The 23,524-nt window shown below is 38.2% G+C and overlaps 1 protein-coding gene across 1 annotated transcript; it reads left to right on the forward strand.

Annotated features, from left to right (window-relative positions):
* Positions 1-17,532: 17,532 nt before the first annotated feature.
* Positions 17,533-23,310, forward strand: SMIM15 (small integral membrane protein 15). Its single transcript, XM_017969904.4, has 3 exons — positions 17,533-17,779; positions 18,758-18,883; positions 19,767-23,310. Exon 3 carries the CDS (start codon positions 19,787-19,789, stop codon positions 20,015-20,017), a length of 231 nt encoding a protein of 76 aa, XP_017825393.1. The 5' UTR covers positions 17,533-17,779; positions 18,758-18,883; positions 19,767-19,786; the 3' UTR covers positions 20,018-23,310.
* The last annotated feature ends 214 nt before the right edge of the window (positions 23,311-23,524 follow it).

The raw sequence follows: 23,524 nt of genomic DNA on the forward strand, positions 1-23,524 counted from the left end.
ATTTAATACTGAAATTATGTCGGGATTAGTTACTATTTGGCTTATACATACCATGTTTACTTTCACTTTTAATAAAATGAAAACTGACATACAGCATATAACATTTTCTGTAGGAGCAGAAGCCAGTGTGATGTAGGACAAAATGTAAACTTCTTATATTTTAAAAAAGCATTTTTCAAAAAGAGGAATAAAAATATCACTTTACATTTGTGAATAACTGGGATTCAAACCGTCTGATTACATGCCACAGCTATCCTTAGTTTCCTTAATAATGATTTATCCAAAATCTTCGAATGAAAAAAGTAATTTTAGTAACTGTAACATCTCAGGCTTTTGTTTATCATGAGACAGACATGTATTCTCATTTTTTTCCACACTCTCTCCCCAGTCATCACTTATAAAATAAAATCTGAGTTAAAAAAAAGCCATGCATTTTCCAACCAAACGTCTTCCTTGACAAATATTATCTGAAATTAGATGATAGCTATGTGCCTTCTTTTTCCACTCCTCAGTGGCAGTTAGTGGCAGAAAAGAGATGATCCAAGCAACAGCAGGATCTAGAATTACCACATATTAGCATAGATTATTTTAATTAAACACAAGTCCAGAAATTAAGTATAAATGGTTTCTATGTAAAATATGGTTTAAAATTAATGAAGTACTTCTATTAGGTTGGTGTAATTACCAAAAACTGCAATTACTTTTGCACCAACCTCATAGAAAGAAGCTTACCTGTTAATTTATTAAAGTCAAGATTGCACCTATTCAGATAATCACAACCATCTAGCAGCTTCAATTAAAATATTTCCTTTAATTTATCTCTCCTGAGATACAGAGAGCAAAATCATTATTTTACTGGATTAATTTTTTAATTTCATAAGGCAATATGTGATAATTTGTACAATGCTAGAATTCTGAGTTGTGATAAAGGTTATGGTAAACAATTGTTAAACTCATGTTTCCCTCAGTTTTTGCACAGCCAGTGGTTGCTTAAATAAATAATGTGCTGTGTATATACAGAAAATAAAAATTTAAATACCTATGTTTGTGTCAAATCGTGTTTCTTTAAAGAAGGCAAATGAACAATTCTCACTCAGCACACAAAATACCCACTAGTTACATATTTTAAAGTTGCTCAACTCAAACAAGGAATTCTAAAACAATCGCCCAAAGCATGAAAAACAATGTCATCTTAACAGATCAGAGTTTCCTAAAACTAACTGCATAAAAAACTAAAAATGGAAGAGAAAAATCTTTGACATAAAACTTTTGCTATCAGGAAAAAATATAATTAACAATTACTTTACAAAATTTGCCATAATCTATTTTATACCCATCTGTGGTCCTGGATACATTCATTGTTGCTTTTTAGTATGGAATTCCCTCTCATTTAGTGGCCCTGCTTGGGCTCAGGTGTCCAGAGGTCTCTACGAATCAGGTGGAGGAAGATAATGGAGAAACTGGATAGCAGAGAACATTGCAGGGCTGGGTAGTGGAGGAGAACATGCCATGGCTGTGCCCACTCAGAATCCTCAAGTAACACGGTTGTCTAGGTCAGTGGTTCCCAAACTTGTCTACAAATTGGAATCACTAGGGGAGTTAAAGTGCTTCTGACACCGGTGTCCCATCCTGAGAAATAGTGATTTAACTGGTTTGGGATATGGCCTGGGCTTTGGCATTTTAGAGATCTCAAGGTGATTCTACTGTGCAGACAAGTTTAATCACAACTGCTTTATATTATTTTATATTTTTGAAAAATTAGGTTGAGGTCAACTTTAGGATGCTTCTTATATCAGTCTCAGGGCATTTGGGGAAATCTAGAGGACTACTTGTTCCAGAATATTCGCCGAACTATAAATCCATGGAGGTAAACCAAGATCCAAAAGCAAAACTGCAATATAATGGAATTATTTATCATTGTCAAAAGAAGAATGAAAGGAGAAAAAGGCATTAAAATAAGCTAAAATTTATAAAATGTTTCTTCAAGACAAGAATTACAAATGTATGAATTTGTTTTTTCCAAACCCAAGCCCCAGACACTTTCTTCTGTTTGCCACTTGAAAATCAGAGAGAAGAACACTGTCTACAATAATGTGGGTTTAAGTAATGATCTTGATTTGTACAACCTAGTCCAGCTTTCCACTTTATCAGATGGACCAGGGGCAGCTGCTGGAATGAGGAAGAAGGAATTGGGTATTACACATGAATAAACCTGCAGAGAAGCCAAGTTCATTAATGTTCTGTTGGCAGGAATCAAAATGACTTAGAAGCAGCCAAGCTGAATTACAGGTTTGATTTACTTAAGAGATACATGTTATGTGGACATCAGCATTTTTTTAAACCAGCCTCAAGGCAGCCTCGATGTCGAGACCTTGTAATCCTTTCTTTCACAATAAGATCCAATTGTATTTCCCTGTGGCTTCTCCAACTCTTGTAGGGGTATATGAGCTGTGAGTACAGAAGAAATAAAATAGTTTTAAAAGTACAAAAGTATCAGGTTATCAAAAGCAAATATTGGGCATAGTAAATATCTCTGCTCCCTTTTTCTTTTTTTAAGGTAAGTGAGTAGATTGAAACTGGAAAACATATATTTCAGTGTCAGCTTCACAATGGGAATATGTAGCTTCATTCTGATTAATGGAGCTAACATATCTTAACCAAAGCACTGAGCTGAATGTATCACTCCTTTGAAAGGGAAACAATGACTAGATCATAATAGGGATATGTGGATGTTGCCTTCCCACCTCATGACACAATGTAATTTGCTGTCAGTTCAAAATTCTACCAAAAGTTGGGCAAACCAAGGCATTACCTGCTTATGAGGAGCAATAGTGCCTAAGAAAGGAGTATAGTGGGTGTGAACTGTAGCCAGTGGACAAAAATAGTGAAAAGCAACATACATGTTCAGTCTTAAAGGCTTCTTTGGTTTAATGTATTGGAATGTGTTCCAAATGTCAATATGTGTAATTTTCAAGATCTTCCCAGTCTCATTGAAAGTTGACTGCAAATCACCAAAGCATCAAAATAGAAGGTAGTTCTTGATTATTTCCAAATAAACCAAATCATCCACAAGGATGTGCTCTTCTTGCAAGTGACATGGCAAATGGGTTTTCATTTTGAGGGCCAGCTGCAACCAGTTGTTTATTCTGAGGCTTCAAACTTAACAGGTCCAAAACGGAAGTGTTCCAGTTTCAGATGTAGAGATCATTTCCCTCCGTCTTCTGCTTTTACTTCCCCCGTACGTGCTGCCAAAGTTAGTTTTCCACCTACACAATCAACAAACCAGAACTGGGAGTCATCCCGGGCTCCTCTCTGCGTTTCAGTGCCTCCCTCCACATTCTAGCCATCGTAGATCTGACTAGTAAATTCATTCGCCCCCTACTCTCCACTCCGTTGGCCACCACTATAGGTCACCACCCCCACAGGTTGTCTCCTCATCTTTCACGCTTAGACTATTGTATTAGCATCCTTTTTGGTCTCCAAAGGCCTAATTTTGTGTTTCAACACCCCCCCTACGCTCTGGAGTTTTTTCCTGCCCTGTTACTCAAATATGAGTATATCATCTCCCTGCTTATTCTCTGAAAGCTGTGTGCCTGAACTCTTGCTTTTCCTCTACCTGAAATGTTTATTTTCCTGAGTTCTTGCTGAAATGGCCGAACATTTTCTCTGTCAAACCTTTTCTGATTTATCAAGCTAAGTTAGGTATTTCCTTTTCTGTGTTTCTTATATCGCCTTGTAATTTCTTTCTTACATGTTGGTCTTCTCTCCTTACTTATGGCAGGGAGCTCCATACCCTGCTCAATACACCCAGGACTCAGAAAGTGTTAAGGAGTCCACTTGTGTTAAATCTGCCTACTGAAATTAGCTGGAGAACTTTAGAAAATACTGAGGCCTGGACCCTACTGCAGACCAATTCAAGTGGAATTGCTTGGGGTGAAGCCTAGGTACTTGTAGGTTTAAAAAACTGCTCAGGTGATTCTAATGTACATACAGCCAGGGTTGAAATCCACTGTGCAAAACCACTGATCTCAAATGCTAGTTAAAGCTGTATGAAGAAAATAGGAAGTTTGATGGTTTTTTGTTTTTTGTTTTTTTTTTTAAAGGATATTGTGTTAGTTACCTATGGCTGGGTAACAAATCATCCCAAAATATAGCAACTTCAAGCAGCCTTTCTCTCTAGGGCCTCTTGGTCAGGAATCTGGGCACGGCTTAGTGGGTTCTCTGACTCAGGGTTTCTCAGAAGACTGCATTCATGGGGTGTTAGCCAAGGCTGCATGTGGGGAGGAGAGCCTGCGTGTGAGCTCACTTGACTGGCTATTGGCAGGACTTGGCTCCTCACTGGCTGTTGACCAGAAGCTTTCTTTGGCTTTCCTGACTTTCATCAGGGCAGCCTGTAGCATGGCAACTGGCTTCCATTAAAGTAAGCATGTGAGAGAACGAGGGAGTGAGCAAGGAGGAAGCCAGAGGTTATCTATAACCTGCAAGTGACATCCTTGCTTTTTACCAGATTCTGTTTATCAAAAGCTCTAGCCCAAACTCAATGGGAGGGGATAATACAAGGGCACAAATATTAGGAAGACAATATCTTTGGGAGTCATCTTAGACACTGTCTACCACAGACATTTAATGATGGTACTCTGCCTAAAAACGAATTTACCTTAAAGCAATCCCAACTAGACTGTCTTAAAATTAGGAGCATGCACATCAATGGTTTTCTTGTAGAACAAATGTAATATGCTTTGGTAGAGATGAACTAAAAGGTAACTGATAGGTGTACTTTCTAATAATAAATTTATACTTTTGTTTAATTTTCTAACCATAGCTGCATTAATTTAAGGCCATTTAGACAAGGTAATATCAAGGCAGGGCAGCTTGCATAATTCCAGCCTTTACACAGCCTTATGAATTAGGTCAATGTGCTTTCCAAGGACTGAAAGTGCTCCTTTTTTTTTCCCTAACATTTTTCTACTTATACAAGTTCATAGAAAATAGGCCAGACACTCTAAGTACTCAACACAAAATTTGGTTTTAGTAAAGAGCAGGGACAGTAAATCTATAGTTAAAATATCAAGCAAAATAGGCAAGTTGATGTACTGATATTAAGCTGATGAGAGTAATCAATTTTAAGTTTAATGCTCATTTTAGCGGGACAAGCTAACTTATCGAACAACACTGAATACTAATGTTAATAATTTAAATTTTCCTCAAAGGCCCTATCAATACTAAAGGATTCATTCATCTGTGGACTGCTTACCAGCTAATGTTAAAAATGCACATTAAAAGTGCTTAATGATATTTAACAAAACTACACAAACTACTAAAAGTGAAAAGAAACCCTTATGAAGGCACAAATGACTTGCACTCTTGAAATCTGATGTTGACAGCACATTTACACAAAATCCTCAACTAAATTTATATTCCAACTACAAAATGACATCTCATAAAACCAATTTGTTTTTGGTGCAGAGAGAAAGTACTGGCCTTCCAGATTCAAAGTACTGCCTTCGATAGCACTTTTTCCCTTGTATCATTTTCTAAATATTTGTTCAAAAATATTTGTAGCTCATAAAACCTGATGGGATTTTTAAAAGGATATGATCATATTGCACTCTTACAACAGATGTAACAGAATTGTGCTTTAAGTACTTTTTGCACGCACAGAAATTACTTATGAACAATCTGTTGTCGTTTGCTTTTAAAAAGATTAAACAGCACCGTTGGGGGAAATCTGCCCTTTCTTTCAGCTGAGGTAGCAATTCTCAGTGACATGATTATAATCACTAAGACCTGGAAGATAAAGCCGTGATCAGCTACTATTAGCCAACATAAATAATTCCGTGTCAACCACTGTTAGTTACAGCAGATGTGAGGATTAAAGCTAGTAACCTAAAGATTGCTGAATCCCTATAGCCCTTTAATATGCCTCTCAACCATCCAGTTCTCATGGCCTAGATAGGGTTATTTGGGGCTTAAGTTCGAATATGTTAACTTTACTTAAAAGATGGCATCTCAGCTGCCAAGCTGAAAGATGACTGAAACAGACAGGTCACCTAAAAATCTAGTAAGCTTTATTTTCACAGTAGTGAGTTAGCAATTCTAAAATTACTTTCTATGTATTCTAGTCATGAGCAAATGAATAAATATTTTGAATCCTCAATGGCAGCCAGGTTTCTTTCTGTTAAAGGAGTCACAAATATGGAAAAGGGAGAAACTAGAAAGCAGTGCTTGACTGGAGTTGAATATATCAGTACAAATTCACAGTTTTTAGTAGCTAGAAATAAATATTTTTGTACGTATCTGTCTGTTGAGAGAGATGACTACAAGCCATGACACACCAGTAGCAATGAGCAAACCTGACAAGTAGATCTTGGTTCCTGAATACCATTCTACGTGGAAAGGAAGCAGAGCTCCTTGGAGAAATAGCTAATTGCAGGGCTAGAGTGGGAACAGTACAAGATGAGCCGGAACATCTTGTACCAGAAAGTAAGAAAGGCCCCAAAGAATGATGAGGACACAAGTAAAGGACATAGACATCCTGGGGCTCCCATTGGTCAAATCTGGGACAGTGAGAACATCAAAATAAGTAACAACAGTAACAGTATTTGGTTTGTTGACTAAGAATCCATGAATTCATTCTGTTACAAATAAACAAATGAATGGGGGAGAAAGGAAAATGCTTTCTTTCAGTAGAATGTCAACTAATAGTTAGAAAATCAGTCACTCAATGATAGGGAGGAGGAACAGGTTTAAGTGTCCCATGGTAAAGCATTCAGTCTCTATAGCACCTACTGACATGAAAGAGCTGTTTCTCAATAAGGATACGATTCTCTGCTGCAGATGATATCACCTTGCTCCAGAATCCCAGGGGCCCATATTGTGACTCTTCCACTGGACTTGCCATAAATTCCACACTACATCTTTTCCCACCACTGACACACTATGGTCTGCTGGGTCATATGATCCAAGTGTCAGGGCTGCTTGCATCTGAAGCTGGGAACTGCTGCAGAGCCCTTTCCTGCTCTGGCCCCTGTTCAGAGCTGGCAGCCTTCCACTTCACTTGGTGTATGATGAGCTGGTGCATTACTCCTAGATGTGGAATACTAGTGCTATACTTCCTTATTGGTGTAGAGGCTGTAAGATGCAGCAATTTGTCTTTCACTTCGGAGAGGATACCTCGACACTGCCCTGAACACTGGACCTCTAAAAACTTTACTGTGACTGGTCTCTGAATCTTCAGTGTTTTTCTCCCATCCTCTGGCACTCATGTATCTTACCAAGGCCTTCACCATACCACCTCTTCCTCATCCTGTCCAACAAGTAGGATGTTGTCAACAAACTGGATCAGTGTGGTGTTCTGAGGGATGAGATGGTCCAGAGTTCTTCATATTATGACTGAGAGTGAGAGTTAGCACAGTCTGAGGCAGAACTCAGCCTGAATATTTTTGTCTGTTCTACATGAAGGTGAACTATTTCTGATCCTATTTTCCAACTGGATTGGTATAAAAGGTAGTTACCAAATCAGAGTACATACCATGTATCTGTATTGATCTGCTCTAGCAGTGAGTCCAGCACAGCAGTTGAGAGCAGGGTTGTATGGTTACTGTCTAGGATCTATTCAGTTTCTTTAAGGATCAGTCAGCAAATTAAAAGATAGGATTGGGACCACCACTCCTCCATCCTTCAGGTTTTAAATAGTGGGACTAATTTCCATTATTCCTCCAGAATACAATATTGTGTCTGATTTACTATCTTGGCAGGAGTGAAAGGCAGTTTGTGTTTTACTTGGCTCTCCTCACTATGACAGCTTAGTCCACGGACCCAAGCACCCTTAAAATCCAACCCCAAGAGTGCTCCCTGGTTCTTGCTAGCATGTCAGCATGTCCCAGCTGGGTTATGTAGGGATTCAATACTAGTTACTGGCTTGGCAGCCAGTATAGAAAGTAGGGAAGTTGGAGAAGGTGGGAGAAAGGACCACTGCCTGCGGCAACAAGATTTTTTATCTTCCAGCACAGCAGACACGCTCATTAGACCAGAGGGCCCAGAGGGAGCTGCAGGGGCATTCATTCAGACCCCATCCCATGTTCAGAATCCCAGGTTTCTGTACCTTTACATCAATAGACCAGCCTGGTCTAAATATTCAGTGCTCCAATGTCTCTGGAGCTCTGTGACTCTTAGTTAGCCTTAGAACCTGTAGTTCAATGGAATCTGCCCTACAGGTGATAAAGCCCTCTTTATAAGTTAACACAGAGCCTCTCATACTTAGCTATTAACTGCTTAACAGTCCCATTTCTCATTTTTCATCTTTAGTGTTTAAATATGTTAACAACCAGCTAACTCTGCTCTCATTGCAGGAATTATTTTCAAATGCCTGCATCACACTTACCACCATTATTTCCCTCCACTGGGACATGATTCTAAGTCAACACTGGTGAAATTATGCAATTAAGCTGCAAAGTTATGCCAGGGATTATGACTGCTCCATCTACCAACCAAGGTGGCATCTTCTCGGTCAGGTAATTGATGGGACTGTTGCAATTTTACTCCAGAAGCAGATGTCAAGATAGGATTAAATGTGTAAGACTTTTTATGAGGGAAAACACCTGTGAGAGAAGATGGGGAAGGAGCTGGGAAAGAACTGGTGGACTATCATACTAGGATGCAAGTTTGACCCCAAATGTCAGAGAGAGGGAAGGAAGTTTGGGTGGAAGTGTACCAGACTGCCATGTAGCCTAAGGAAGGGTTGGCAAAGCAATGGGGCATGTCCTTGAGCCTAAGTTGGCTATTAGAAGAGTCTTGTGTCTCCTAAAGTCTCTATGATGCTCAGTTGCTGAACTGTGACAAAAGCAAGGTCTTAGCACAAACACAGTGATGGATTTCACAGCATAGCAAGCAGCTGGGGCCCTTGGTGAATTAAAGCTCCCTGTAGTTGGAGGTCTGTGAGGTACATTCTTATAGCAGCAGCATCCTAGCAAGAGGCAGAGCTGGGATTCAAACCAGGTAGTTCGGTTTGAGTCTATACTCTCAACCACTGAACCGGAAGGCATGTCTTGGAATTACAGAAGTCTGAAATAAATCTATCATGCAAAAGATTTATAAGGAGTCTGGGCCAGACTAGTAGGATCTCTACAATCCTCTAAGGAGTTTGTATCTCATTCTGCAGACAATAAAGTGGGGGATACAGGGCAAGGCCACATCACAGTTAACATATAGGACTATATCCCATATGCATTACATACATGCATGAGTAATTTACAGACCGATGTGTAGCTTTGAGTTCTCTGTGGTGTAAAAGGATTAGCAGATTTAAAGGCAGATGCAACAAAAAGTGATCCTGTACTGTATGTAAGATATGTCATGCTACATATATGGTAAAATGGTCCAAAAAATGCTGACAAAGCATTCATACCTTCCAGGATATAAAAGTTTGAAAAAAAAAGACCAAGACAAATTCATTTCCTGTAACTCTTTTTTTTTGAGACGGAATTTCACTCTTGTTACCCAGGCTGGAGTACAATGGCGTAATCTCACCGCAACCTCCGACTCCTGGGTTCAAGCAATTCTCCTGCCTCAACATCCCAAGTAGCTGGGACTACAGGTGCGCACTACCATACCCAGCTAATTTTTTTTTTTTGTATTTTTAGTGGAGACGGGGTTTCACCTTGTTGACCAGGATGGTCTTGATCTCTTGACCTTGTGATCTACCCGCCTCGGTCTCCCAAAGTGCTGGGATTATAGGTGTGAGCCTCCGTGCCCGGCCTCATTTCCTATAACTCTTTATAAACTCTTACTGTGGTACAAAGCAATCAAAAATTCATTGAATTTTTACTGTTTTAAAAATTTTATTAATTTATGTTTTTGAGATGGGAGGTCTTGCCTTGTTTCCCAGGCTGGTCTCAAGCTCTTAGGCTCAAGAGATCCTCCTGCCTCAGCCTCTCAAAGTGCTGAGACTACAGGCGTGAGGCACTGTGTCTGGCCACTATTTATTACCTGTATTAAAAATTCTACCATTTTTTACACAGAGGCACTATTGTCACTTAGGCTGTGTGTCAAATCTGCATTTACAGGCTAAATGAAGAACTTAACTACTATTGATAATATTAATTATGTGACAACCTATGTTAGCTGCCAACAATCAACTTACAAATAAATTCTATGCAATACAACCTTTATTATCAAAAGGAAGTTACATGTTTATTACAATAAACAGGTATTATTAATACCATTTTATAGCTATAAGAATCTAGGCATAACGTTTCCTTGACCCACATAATGAGATAAAATATAAATCCAGAACTAGAGATAATATCAGAGTCCTATACACCTATATTCATTAACAGTACAACTCTACAAGTGTGGCATAGTCCTACAATAGAATATTAAAACCTAGAGATTAAAAAAAACAAACAAAATTGGTCCAACTTTCTTGAAGGCAGAAACTATTATCTGCTTATTACAGAAAGTGGAAAATTAGTTGATCAAGGGCAAATCTAAGAACTTAGGAGAACTTCAAATTCAAAGCCTCTAGAAACTCATCAAACTCACCAGTATTACTTATCATACTTCAAGAAGACATATATAAAACAGAATGGAGTTTCTGATTTCAGACTGTTTCACTTCCTTACTTTAAGCCAGGAAGGCTAAAAACATAAACTCAGCAGAAGCAATTAAAAAGTAAGTGAGGGACAAGGATGTGTAAGTGATGGTTTAGGAAACTATATTTATAGCCTAGTATCATTAAATTTTTGTTTATTTTTTTAAACTAGATTCCAAATATACACATTATACTGAGAGCTTTTTAAAGACACAAACTAGCTTTTAGAATTAGACTTTGGGATGCAATTCCAAATGATTTTTTTCTTTGTTCTATAGCTCTGAATGAGAACTAATGGTTCTGAATAGAGATTTAAAAATGAACATAAAAATTTGGATCAGTGGGAGAATTTTACTTGTAACTACTTGTTACATATCAGGGGTCTCTATGTAAACTTCTGAGACTCAAACATTTTACCGACAGACAACCTATATCCCATCTTATTTTACAAAGCATTGTGATGTCTTCCTATGTGAACATATACGATAATGTTAAAGGATATCTGTTCTACGAAAAGTGTATTTAAAAAGAAATACAAGTATGCAGGTCAGGATGAATGTTAAATATGAACTTCAAATTTGGCTCTTGAGCTTCCTAACAAAATTCTATCAAAAGGTGGCTTCCAAAACTATTCTTAAGCATCACATACTAATATATCTTACACAGGACTTTATATAAGCAACACTGAGGCTGGGTGTGGTGGCTCACGCCTGTAATCCAAGCACTTTGGGAGGCCGACGCAGGATTGTTTGAGGCCAGGAGTTTGAGACCAGCCCTGGCAACACAGCAAGACCCCATCGCTAATAAAATAAAAAAATAAAAAAATTAAAGGGCACAATATGACACAGAGCACTATACCCTTGACAGCATCATATAGCAAACACAGCTAAAAATTTCTGCATGGTTACTTTAAGCAGTTAGCTTAGGTGAAGGCAGAAGGTTCAAATTAAAATGCTATTTGGTGAAGGTAATCGTGCTAGGGGCTGCTTTTGCAATACAAAGTTTTTACACTGAAGACTTCTTAAACATGAATTAGAGTCTTCAAAATGGGATTGCAAATCTAATTTAATGGCTAGGAGAACCCAGTATAGAAATAAGAAGTCACCTGATATAGCTAAAAATCATTTAGGGACAGGCCTAATATTTGATCCTCTAGATTCAGCCAGAAAGTTTCGGGTCTCTTACAATTTTAGCAGGACTTCAACCCAAGGCTTCAGATTTACTGGAGATTTTAATCCTCCAAAAGGAAGGTTCTAACTACAGGGAATTAGTTTGCAGCATGTGACATTCTGAAGATTAAGGATTGTAAATATGAAGTTTTGGAGTTAAAAAAGCAAACACCCAATTTTCAGTATTATGTCAACAAAATTCTATAAACTACCCAAAACAGCAATATATAATCACCTATATTGACTGTGCTCAAAAACACAATGAATTGATTTTAAAATGTATGGAAATGGCCATGGGCAGCAAGGAATAATCAATAAGAGAAGCATCTACTATCTAATCTTTCTCCTGCAATCTGTGTTTGGAATCACAGGCTGCAAGGTATCTAGTGAGGGCATCTAGTCTGCATATACACTCTTATCCCATTTTCAAAGATCTCTATTTAGATCTCTAGTCTAGCTTGCTCTAATCTTAAATAGTAGCACCTACAGTCTAGGACAAATTCCTTTTATTTTATCAATGAAAATAATGAATCGCTACTTTCCTTTAAATACTTTTACAAATTGGGAAATCATTAAGTAACTAGTCTTCTCTCATTAATGAGATAACTACAATTATTTTAGCCTTTCCCCAAACATCTTATTAATCTTTAGATCTCTTCTTACTAGGGTATTTCATCAGTTTCAAAACATACTTCAACAGTTTGGTACTTTATTACAAGCTTCACAAATAACCAGGGTTTACATTATTTCATAATTCCTTCAAACATTCTCAGTTTTATTTGTAAGCAGCAATGCTATATCGTGAAGTCAATTATTTAAAACAATGTTCTAGGTATTGGGGTAACTGACCTCATATAGCTTACATTCTAGAAGGAAAAATAGTGAACCAGTAAACAAGATATCAGTTTGAGGTAAGAGCTGTGGGGAAAAAAAAATAAGTTATAGGGATGGAGATGTCTTTTGTAATAGGTAGCACTTCATTTGAAACCTCTAGGAAGGCCCTGCAAAGATATGAAAAGAATGTTTTAAGCAATTTTTGGCTAATGAAGGTTTAACAAGTTATTCTGCTGTATATTTATACACATTCCTTCCAAATTATATAACCTTGTATTGTTCCCTACTGAATCTTGTTTTTACTTTGAAGACTAATTCTATCTTTTATAAGCTTTTCATTATCTCCTTTAATTGGTATATTCCATAAGTTTAAGGTGCATGCCTTCTAATTTAAACAAGCATTTCTTAATAATATTAACTAACATTTAGTTTAGGAGGTGTTTCTGCTCAATAACACTTAATCATGGTTGAAAAAATAATAACTCAAAGAACTTACAGGATAGGCCTAAATGAGTTTTCTAGAAAATAATCTGGTCATACTTTGCAGGGAAAACAGGCTGAAACAGGCAGAGTATGATCCATTCAGAAGATGAGGCTAATGGGACCGTGAACCATTGATGGGATGGTCTAACAGCAGGGAAAGAGCCCAACAGAGAACTGAGAGGTTTATAATGTCATTCAAGTGGGATGAAGAAGCCAGTCAACTGGCAAGTTAGAGAAAACTTCCCCAGCACATTAGCTCTCTGAGACATGCTGCCACCACCTGGGCAACAGGCAATTTTGAAGTTTGGGGGGATTTTAGTTATTATCTGTTAACAATTATAGAATCAAAAAACATACCCTCATTTTATAAAATCAGCATTTTTGTCAAGAAAAATAAAAGACAAAAAATGCTGATTTCATAAAATGGAAGTATGCTTTCTGATTCTACAATTGTGTTGTTTTTTTGATTTAAAAAGAGCAGAGATTTTGGCCAGATGTATTTTAAAAAATACTGTTTTATTTTTAACAGTCTCTGGTTTCCTACCTGTAAAATGAGTATAAGAATACAATCCTGTGGGGTTGTTTAGTCTCAGGATTAGTAATAATAACTGTGAAGCACCTAGCCCAGCACCTGGTACATACTATTATTCATTAATAGCTTTTTTTTTTTTTTTTTGAGACAGAGTTTAGCTCTTGTTGCCCAGGTTGGAGTGCAATGGCCTGATCTCTATTCACTGCAACCTCTGCCTCCCAAGTTCAAGCGATTCTCCTGCCTCAGCCAGCCAAGTAGCTAGGATTACAGGCATGCACCATCACACTCGGCTAATTAGTGGAGACGGGTTTCACCATGTCAGTCAGGCTGGTCTCGAACTCCTGAACTCAGATCATCTACCCACCTCTGCTTCCCAAAGTGCTGGGATTACAGGCATAAGCCACTGCACCTGGTCACAATAAGTAGCTTTGAAAAAATTCTTCTTCTTCAGTATAAACTTTCAAATATTGCTAAAATCTGATTACTCAAAAAAAAAAAAAAAAATTACTGGCCGGGCACAGTGGCTCATGCCTATAATCCTAGAAATTTGGGAGGTGAGGTGGGCAAATCACCTGAGGTCAGGAGTTAGAGACCTGATTGCCCAACATGGTGAAACCTAGTCTCTACAAAAAAAAGCCAGGCATGGTGGTTTGTGCCTATAGTCTTAACTACTCAGGAGGCTGAGACAGAAGAATTGCTTGAACCTGGAAGGTGGAGATTGTGGTGAGCCAAGATTGCACCACTGCACTCTAGTCTAGGCAAGAGAGCGCGACTCTGCCTCAAATAAATAAGTATCACATAAATGTGCCTATTATGAAATGTATTTGCACTATGTTTCAATGGAAGAAAACAACCTCACAAAATAAAATTTAGGAAAAGAACCAATTCCATCAATGTAAGATGCAGGTGAGAGCACTCTCAAAGTCTTTTAGTCAAGACTAAATTGTTACTAAACTATATTATCTTAAAATAATATTATCTGAATCTTATTCTGGTTTCACTACTTACAACTTTGACATGGGTTAGAATGACATGTAATTTTGTACCAACCAAGGGAAAAATACTTTTTAAGCAAAAAAATGGCATATGACTGCCACAGGGCTTCCATTCTCAAAAGAAAAAAGAATTTTATAAGGCTCTACTTATAAAATATAATTGCAATAGAGTACACTAGTGCTGAAGAGGCTGATGGTGTGATATACTACACAGGAATTATCTTATGCAAAGGCAGGCCCTACTTAATTAACAGCATAAGGTTTAGTTAATTTGGTTTAACTTACATGAATAAGATTTTATATTTTGGAAGTAAATCAGACCTTACTTCCTTGTTATTCTAAATTGGTATTCTGACAGATAGTTGAGAGAGAATGAAAACCTGATTAAGAATCTTTTCAAAGAAATAAGATCTCAGCCTGGAACAGTGGCTCACACCTGTAATGCCAGCACCCTGAAAGGCGCCTTTGCAGGAGAATCACTTCAGGCGAGGAGTTTGAGACCAGCCTGGGCAAAACAGTGAAACCCTGTCTCTACAGAAAAAAATTTAAAAAAATAGTTGGGCATAGTGGCATACATCTGTAGTCCCAGCTACTCTAGAGGCTGAGGTGGGAGGATCCCTTGAACCCAGGCAGTCAAGGCTGCAGTGAGCTGTGATAGAGCCACTGCACCTAGCCAGGGTGACTTAGTGAGACCCTGTCTCAAACAAACATCACTGAAACTCATTCTCTCTAGTTGGGCTTGACTTAGAACTGAATACATTAAGCAAAAAATTAACACTGGTCAGTTTTTAAAAACAGTGAGAATGCTAAGCTGGATACAGTGGCTTGTAGCTTATAGTCCCAGCTACTCAGATGGTGAGGAGGAAGGATCCCTGGAGCCCAGGAGTTCAAAGAGGCAGTGAGCTATGACAGTGCCACTGCATTCCAGCTAGGCCAGAACAAGACAATGTTTTTTAAAAAAAAGACCTTAGGAAAACTTGCAATGATGTTTATATCAAATATCTTACTATGCTATTTATTTAAGCCAGATAAATGACCAAATCCAGTCCAATTTACAGATTTTAAAGCTGAAAGGGCATTGGAGATGGCCTACTATGCTTTCTACATACCTAAGTAGAAACATGCTCAGAGTGATTTATCAGAGTATACATATCATTACTCAACCAAGACTTGTGAATCTTAGTTCACGAGCTCGACTCTCTCAGAAGCAGCACACAACCTAGATCCCAAGCACTTGCTGTTCACAATAGGGTTCGCACCATGAGAATCTAATGATGCTGCTGATCTGACAGTAGGCAGAACTTAGGCAGAGATGCTCACTCACCCATCGCTCACCTCCTGCTGTGTGGTCCAGTTCCTAACAGGCTACAAAGCAGGTACCAGTCTTTGGCTGGGGTCTACATTACAGCTAAAGAGCTACAGAGGCTTTCTCCTTATGTGCCCTTTCTTCCTGCCCAAGACTTCTGTGCTTTTAACCAGGGATGCAGCACTGCAAGTATCCAGAGGCAGTAACTGGGAAAACCATCTACCATGATTAAAACACGTGTTGGCCTCCAGAATGATGAATGTTAAAATAATACATTCTGATCACATCTTGAATTCACGACTTGGGGAAGTTTCAGAAAAATCAGTTACCTCTAGTAAGTATTTAGTGCACACAATCCAGTGACTGAGTCTGCTTTTTTCTGGCTATTAGAAGTACAGGCTAGGCCTAAGCAGCATAGGCTTTGAAACTATCACCTAGGTTTTCAAATAAAAATGAGTTAGAAAACACTGCTGGTAATACAACATTATAAACATTAACATATGCCCGAGGAACAGTATCATAGATGGTTAGATTATCTGCCAAAAGCCTGTTCCCTAGTAAATAATACTTATTGTTTTACCTAAACTAGTTAAACATGTCGTATCTTGCTCCTCAAAGAGAACATTCTATAGTCTTTGGAGAATTAAACAGTGAAGAGTCTTGCAACATTTGTCAGAGGTAGTCAAACAATGCAAGCAATCACAAAATTTGGTCACCAAGCAAACCAAAGCTAATCTTTCAGTTCCTGTAGATTAGAAGACAGCATTAACTCACTCTTTCTCTTTCTGCATGTTGACTTTTGCATCCCTTTATTTGTGTAATGAAAGAACAAGCACCTCTATGGGAACTCAGTGCCCTGACAGTTTAATTACTTGTCAAGTTTACTCTGGGCAGGTAGTGATCATTCTTTCGTGAAATGAGTTAGGTACTTATTAAAAACAAACAACAAAACCCTCCTTTTCACATAGCATGGCGGCATTTCCCTTGGTAACAAGGTTGAGTGGATCCACCAAGGCCCAGCAGCCTGCCCCCTTTACCTAAGAATTGTAACTACTGTCCACCCAGAAGAGAGGCGTGAGGTGGGATGTGAACCAGAATGAACTCGTCGGAATCGTCAAGAGTCGTTGTGTGACCCTCACCTTGGCTTCGGGCAGTTTGTGGGGACCCAACTGCTTTCTTGCCGCCGCTTGAGTTTCCCGCAGCCAAACACCTCACCCACCCGGGACCCTCCAACTGTCCGGCTAGAGCAGGGGATGGGGGTTGTCTGTCGATCGACATCGGGGTCAAAGGCTAAAGTCCATAGCCGCTTCGGAACCGTTCGAGTCCTGAAGCCGCTCCACGCCTCCTCGGTCACCACCTGGTCCCCGCAGGACGCGGTAGTCTCGGGCTCCAGCCCGGAAGGGAGCGCGGTTGCCCTCACCCGCCCCGCGCGGCCTCACCTGCCGCTCCCCGGATATCTCAACACCGCCCTGTCCCCGCCCCGCACCCGCCCACGTCCTATAAGTAGAGGTCCCAAGCCCCACGCAGCAATGGCGCAGCCGGAAACTGACCCCTGGACTTCCTCCCGCTCGGCTGGCGGGTCAAGACGCCTGTGGGCGGGACGCAAAGGCCGCGACTTCCGCCTTCCTGCTTCCGGTCAGGCGGTGAGTCGGGAGTGGGATCCGAGCCCCTGGGGAGATGTAGAGAGGGCAGGTGACAGCCGCGGCAGTGCTTTTCTCCCGGTACCCAGCAGAAACGGCGGAGGCGCCGAGTGTGGCGGGGCCAACCCAGGATCCCCCGGCTCTGCGCTCGCAAGACGAGGGGCTCGCTCTTGCTAAGGCCGAGGGGCAGGGGTGAACGTGGCTCCCGTGCGTCTGCGGCCCGGATAGGGTAAGGAGGGAAGAGTGAGCAAGGGAGAAACGTTAAGAAAGAAGGGAAAGACAAAGGAGGAAGTGCGGATGGTCGTCTAGTGCCATCAGCTGCAGCTGCATGGCCCACGCGGATCTGGTTGGGAGATCGAACCGGGTCGATCTGTTTCGGGAGGAAGAGTAGGATTTATTCCTGAAAGTGGGAGGCGGGGGCGTTTGGGTCCGAAGTTGAGGTGCAGGGAGATGTGTGGCCTGTGGACCATGGCTATTTTACAGCAAAGTTCTTTTGCTTATCTCTGAAACTTAAATTGGTTATTCGCTACTGGTCTGGAGAAGGTGAAGGCAGGTCGATCTCAGTAGTACCTAATTCTGGCTGTATGGGAGAGGTCGTATGAAGTCTGGGAGCTAAGATATTTAACGTATTAGGCACTTTCATATGTGTTCAGTTGAAAATCGTGGGAAGATACAATAAAACCAGTTTTCCTGGGGTAATAGGATTGTGGGTGGATTAGTATAATTTGTTTTGGTTATCTCATTTTCTAAGAAAAGAACATAAATTGTATAATAGACCCCCCAAAACCTTTGAGTAAGGTAAGGTGTTTGATTTATTTAGTGGTGTACCTAATTCAGTAAAGGAATGAATGGCAACATTTTTAGTATAAAAAGTTCAAAATATAGGAATGGGTGTGGTATCAGTGAGCCAACTTGCCTCCTATATGTCAGTGAACTAAAAAAATTTTATTATTGAAATAAGTAACTTAGTAAAATACTTGATTTCCAGTAATTAGGATTTTCTTACAGGGCATTTGCAATTGTAAATTCAAATGAGGAAGAAACAGATATGAAGTTACTGTAACTTACAGGCAATTTTACATGTCATATAGGTTTCTTATATACAATACAGAAATTTTCCATTTAAAATTTTATTAAGTTATCCTGAAAGTTGTGACTTAAATTTTGTTTTCTTTTTTGTATTCTCTCCAACTCACCAACTGTACAGAATTTAAACCATCTCTCAGATGTATACAGTAGAACTCAAGAAGACAGACAATCAAGGGTCATCTGAATCGTGATTGGGTCACTGATAATACCAGGACAAAGTTAGAGATCACTACTGAAGCATAAGGTAGATGATTCTTTAAAAATTCCAGTTGAAATTGTAAGAGGATGTATATACACTCATTCCCTACCCAGGTATTCTAAGTCTGCACTTTGAAAAGAAGTGGACACAAACATGAAAGGTAGAAAAGCCCTGGGGCAAAATAGAAAAACGTCACTCAAGTCACATAATCCTCATTTGCCGGATGCCTTTTCTTACACTCAAAAAGGAACAAAACACATGGCATCTGTTAAGGCTACTTTTTTCATTTATTAAATTAGGCTTATTTTAACAGGGGTCCTCAAAGCTGAAAGGGCATAAAATAGCTCAGTACTTTTTGCTTATTTGGCATATTAATGTGATGTCATGACTCCTTTACCCTCTCTTTCCCATTTCTGGAAATAGCCATCTCGCCTCCTCTGTGAGCATTTCACATGTTTTGTGGCTTGTCATTTTCAAACGCCAAATTTGCTGATTTGTATTTTTGTTAATTAGTCATACTAAGGATATGTCAAAAAATAACAAACTGTATTAAGCTGTTTTCTGGAATGACCATAGAAAACTCAAGATTCTTTTAAAAGTCTCCTGTTAAAGTTTGTCTTGAATATGGGAGGCATGTGAAAATGCATAGTCCTTATGATAAAGTCAGATGGCTCTTTCTAATCTTCTATAACTTTACATCTTTGAAGTGCCACTATTCTGGCTGTCTAGATGAATTACTTTTTCCTAACTCGGGATACTAGTCTTTATTACATTAGTACTAATTAGTACTTTTGAAAAAAGCAAACTGAGTGATAATGGAATTCTGAGTTAACTGGTTGTATGATGAAACTTTTTCAAAATTTGATTAACCGCAGTTTTTTTTTTGTTTGTTTTTTTTCCCTCTGTGTTCTCCACCCCCTTCCCCCAGCCCGTTTTCATAAGACTGCTATGAAGATGTTTGATATAAAGGCTTGGGCTGAGTATGTTGTGGAATGGGCTGCAAAGGACCCATATGGCTTCCTTACCACTGTTATTTTGGCCCTTACTCCACTGTTCCTAGCAAGTGCTGTACTGTCTTGGAAATTGGCCAAAATGATTGAGGCCAGGGAGAAGGAGCAAAAGAAGAAACAAAAACGCCAAGAAAACATTGCAAAAGCGAAACGACTAAAAAAGGATTGAAGGACTGAACAGTCTCTGCAACTAGGGAAAATCATTTGGAAAATTATGCATCTTTGGAAGAACCCATTGAAGTTCTTTGGATTTTTTTTTTTTTTTTTTTTTTGAGACGGAGTTTCGCTCTTGTTACCCAGGCTGGAGTGCAATGGCGCGATCTCGGCTCACCGCAACCTCTGCCTCCTGGGATCAGGCAATTCTCCTGCCTTAGCCTCCTGAGTAGCTGGGATTACAGGCACGCGCCACCATGCCCAGCTAAGTTTTTTTGTATTTTTAGTAGAGACGGGGTTTCACCATGTTGACCAGGATGGTCTCGATCTCTTCACCTCGTGATCCACCCGCCTCAGCCTCCCAAAGTGCTGGGATTACAGGCGTGATTTCTTGACAGTATTTAGTAAATGAAATTTGACCAAATGGAAGAATCATGTTCTGACCTCAATACTGTAGTGACTTTTAGGCTTGGGTGTAGAAGTGTATAGGTTTCTATTGACAGTTATTGTAAATTAGCGTTTAATATGGTAAATATTCCTTATAACCGACTTAGTAATTTGCTGCTTAGTAGATTATGTACTGAAATGAAGACATCCTATAGGGAAAAATGAGTTTAGATTATGAACTCAATTCAAATGAACTCTATTTAAAATGAGGTCCTGTTTTGGACAAAGGAAATTAAAAATGTAAAAGAACTGTCCTGTCTGAGGTAAAAAGTGTGCTTTGGCTTAAAAGAGATACAGTATATTAATTACATCTATTATTATTATTGCTTATTTCTTAGAGTCATTTCTGGCTTTCTCAAAACAATAATATTAATGAGTACTTCTGTTTGCTGCATTTTCTTATTTTAGCCTTTGAGACAGCTGGGAATTATCAAGACATTTTGCATTTTTTAAAATGTGATTTTATAAAGAATTATCTTTACTATTTAGAATACCACCTATTGGATAGAACAATTTTTGTACTTAAACACTGCCATTTTCATAGAGATGGCTTTTTGAGAGGAGTAACACTATGGTTAGAGCTTGCAGTAAAAATGCCAAACACTGTAGTAACTTGGAACCAGGTTATTCTTATGCTAAGCAGAACTGTAAAATAGTGTCTTATCAGGGAATTCGCTGATTACATAGACACCACTTTTGTTTTTTATTTCATTCTTTAACTCGTAGTGATATTTAATACTTTCTGATCAAACAGGTTCAAAGTGAAACTTTGAATTTCTGTTAAAGAACTCCTCAAGAGTAACAGTGAAGTCATACTTCATAAGTGGTAAAGAAAGGTATAAAGTTTGTAAACATTTTGTTGGGTATAGTAGTAATTGGGTGAAAAGGATAAATTATATCAAAATGAGAATGTGCTGTAACTGGAATTAACGAGCTAAAGGATGTTTCTTTCAGTTAAGTAGTATAACTGGAACATTTTACTATTAAACATGGCTTTTATAAATGCATGGCCCATTAATTTTTATTCACTGTTAGTATTTAATTCACTGTCAGCTTATTAATGTTTTCTGTACCCTGATAATGAATTTTAAGGTATAAAAAATTGTCCTGCAGCTACAGTTTAAAAAATTAAACTAGATATTAAAATAAATTTGATAATTTTTTATAAAGAGGTCCTGGATTTTTTTTTTTTTTATGGGACTAACGTCTTAAGTTACATTATGTTATGCAGGTTAGAATTTCAGTTACAGCTAAGCATACTTGTAAAACTTAAGGGCTATATTCCTTAGAACCTAAGGACCACTGAGAATGTTTATGGACCAGTTTGAATAACAATGCTATTTAGATTATCAGCCTCTGATATGTCTAAAATTCATTTGGTTTTCTGCAATCAAGCTGTTCATGGAAATAATTTATATACATGTTTTACTTATGGTCACATTTTAGAGTAAAAGTATTGAAGCAAAGGATATAGTCATAATTCTCATTTATCTACTAAAGTTACGGTTTCATCAGTTCTGTTCTAACAACTTAAAGATATTTAAGTGTTTTTCTGTAATTTGTAAGTCTTAACAGATGCCAATTTTGTATTTGTCGTATACTGTTTTTGTTTTGTTCACTTTTCCCAATCATTTAGACAGCCTTTCTATATATGTGAGATCAAGATTTTTCTGTGTGTGTGTGTGTGTGTGTGTGTAAGGGGTCAGAGAGTATAGGGAGTATTATGAGGTTTGGGATTCTTCAGAAAAATCATCACCCACTGCAACAGAGCACTGTTGTTAAATAATCCCATTAACTATTATCTGGAATACTAGAAATGATATCTTGTATTGTTTAATACCTAGAGACTGTTTACCTATTATGCTGTTTCTGAAGTTCTGAGAACTAAGTACAATCAATTACCTTTCTAAAGCTGGTTTTGGAGGAAAAAGCTGTCCCCAGGCTGCCTGTAACAAACATTTTATCAAAAATAAGCAAAGTTTATGTGCCAGATCTTGAACCATAATATCCATATGATAAATTTCAGCATGTTACTACTTACCGGATATATAAGGACATTTAAAATTTCACTTCTTTATAATAAGTGAACTAGAAATAAGCATAGGAAGCTGTGGGCTGGAAACCTGATGTTGAAATAGACCTTTTATTTTATATAGTTCTAAATTGGAGGAAATTTGATCCTATTTAGGAATGATTGCTTTTATATTTGTTACTGGTTATAGAATCATGCTGATTTACTTCATATCTGGAATACATGTTTAAGGACAAACTCACATTTCTCAAACATATTAAAAGAGATTACATGGTTAAATACCCGAAGTTTGGGAAACACATGTACAACTTAGACAAATTTCTTTTTTGGATGATCTCTTGGAGTCTTTTAACTTGACTACCATAGATTGTCCTCTATACCTCTCTTTCTCCAAAGAAATTAAGTACAATTTGGGAAAGCCTACTCTTAATAAACTCAGGTTACATTTAAATAGCTCAGTCAATGATGTAGCATTTAAACAACATAATGGTATTGATTCCAGGTTAAGTAAACAAATAACATCCAGAGATCTGTTAGTAAGAATAGGAATGGAAAATGATTATTTCCTACATTTTTGTTGGTTTTTAACCTCAGGTATATAAGGCATAGCTAACAAGCCAGGTTTATGTAATTAAACCCAGTAGCGTTTCTGTACTTTGTCAGTTTGTGTAATACTAAACTATTTTTGTAAAAACCAAAAGTATGTATAACAGGAGAGGCATGGAATGGAAGGCTTTACTTCTAATAAAGTACTTAAGGTATATAATATTTTTCATGTTAACATGAAGTTTTTCCTTTGAAATTAAAGGTTTTTTGGCATAGGTTTAAAATCTGTCTTGACTAGACATTTTCATTATAAAAAACTGATATGAAATATGGTGGGCAAACTAATATTTGCTGTTTTTAATTCTCCTTTGTGTCTGTCCTTAAAGCCAAGTTTTTAAAGAAAAGTTCTTTAGAAAGACAAATATTAATTAGGCCAAGATTATAATTTACTTTTTATGTAGGATATTTAACTTTGTGCCAACACCACCTAACTGATGT

The sequence above is a fragment of the Callithrix jacchus genome, chromosome 2 (genome assembly GCF_049354715.1).
Source record: "Callithrix jacchus isolate 240 chromosome 2, calJac240_pri, whole genome shotgun sequence".
Taxonomy (NCBI): domain Eukaryota; kingdom Metazoa; phylum Chordata; class Mammalia; order Primates; family Cebidae; genus Callithrix; species Callithrix jacchus.

What these genes read in the sequence shown, in the direction of transcription:
- SMIM15 (XM_017969904.4), top strand. Translation starts at nt 19,787, where the DNA reads ATGAAGATGTTTGATATAAAGGCTTGGGCTGAGTATGTTGTGGAATGG.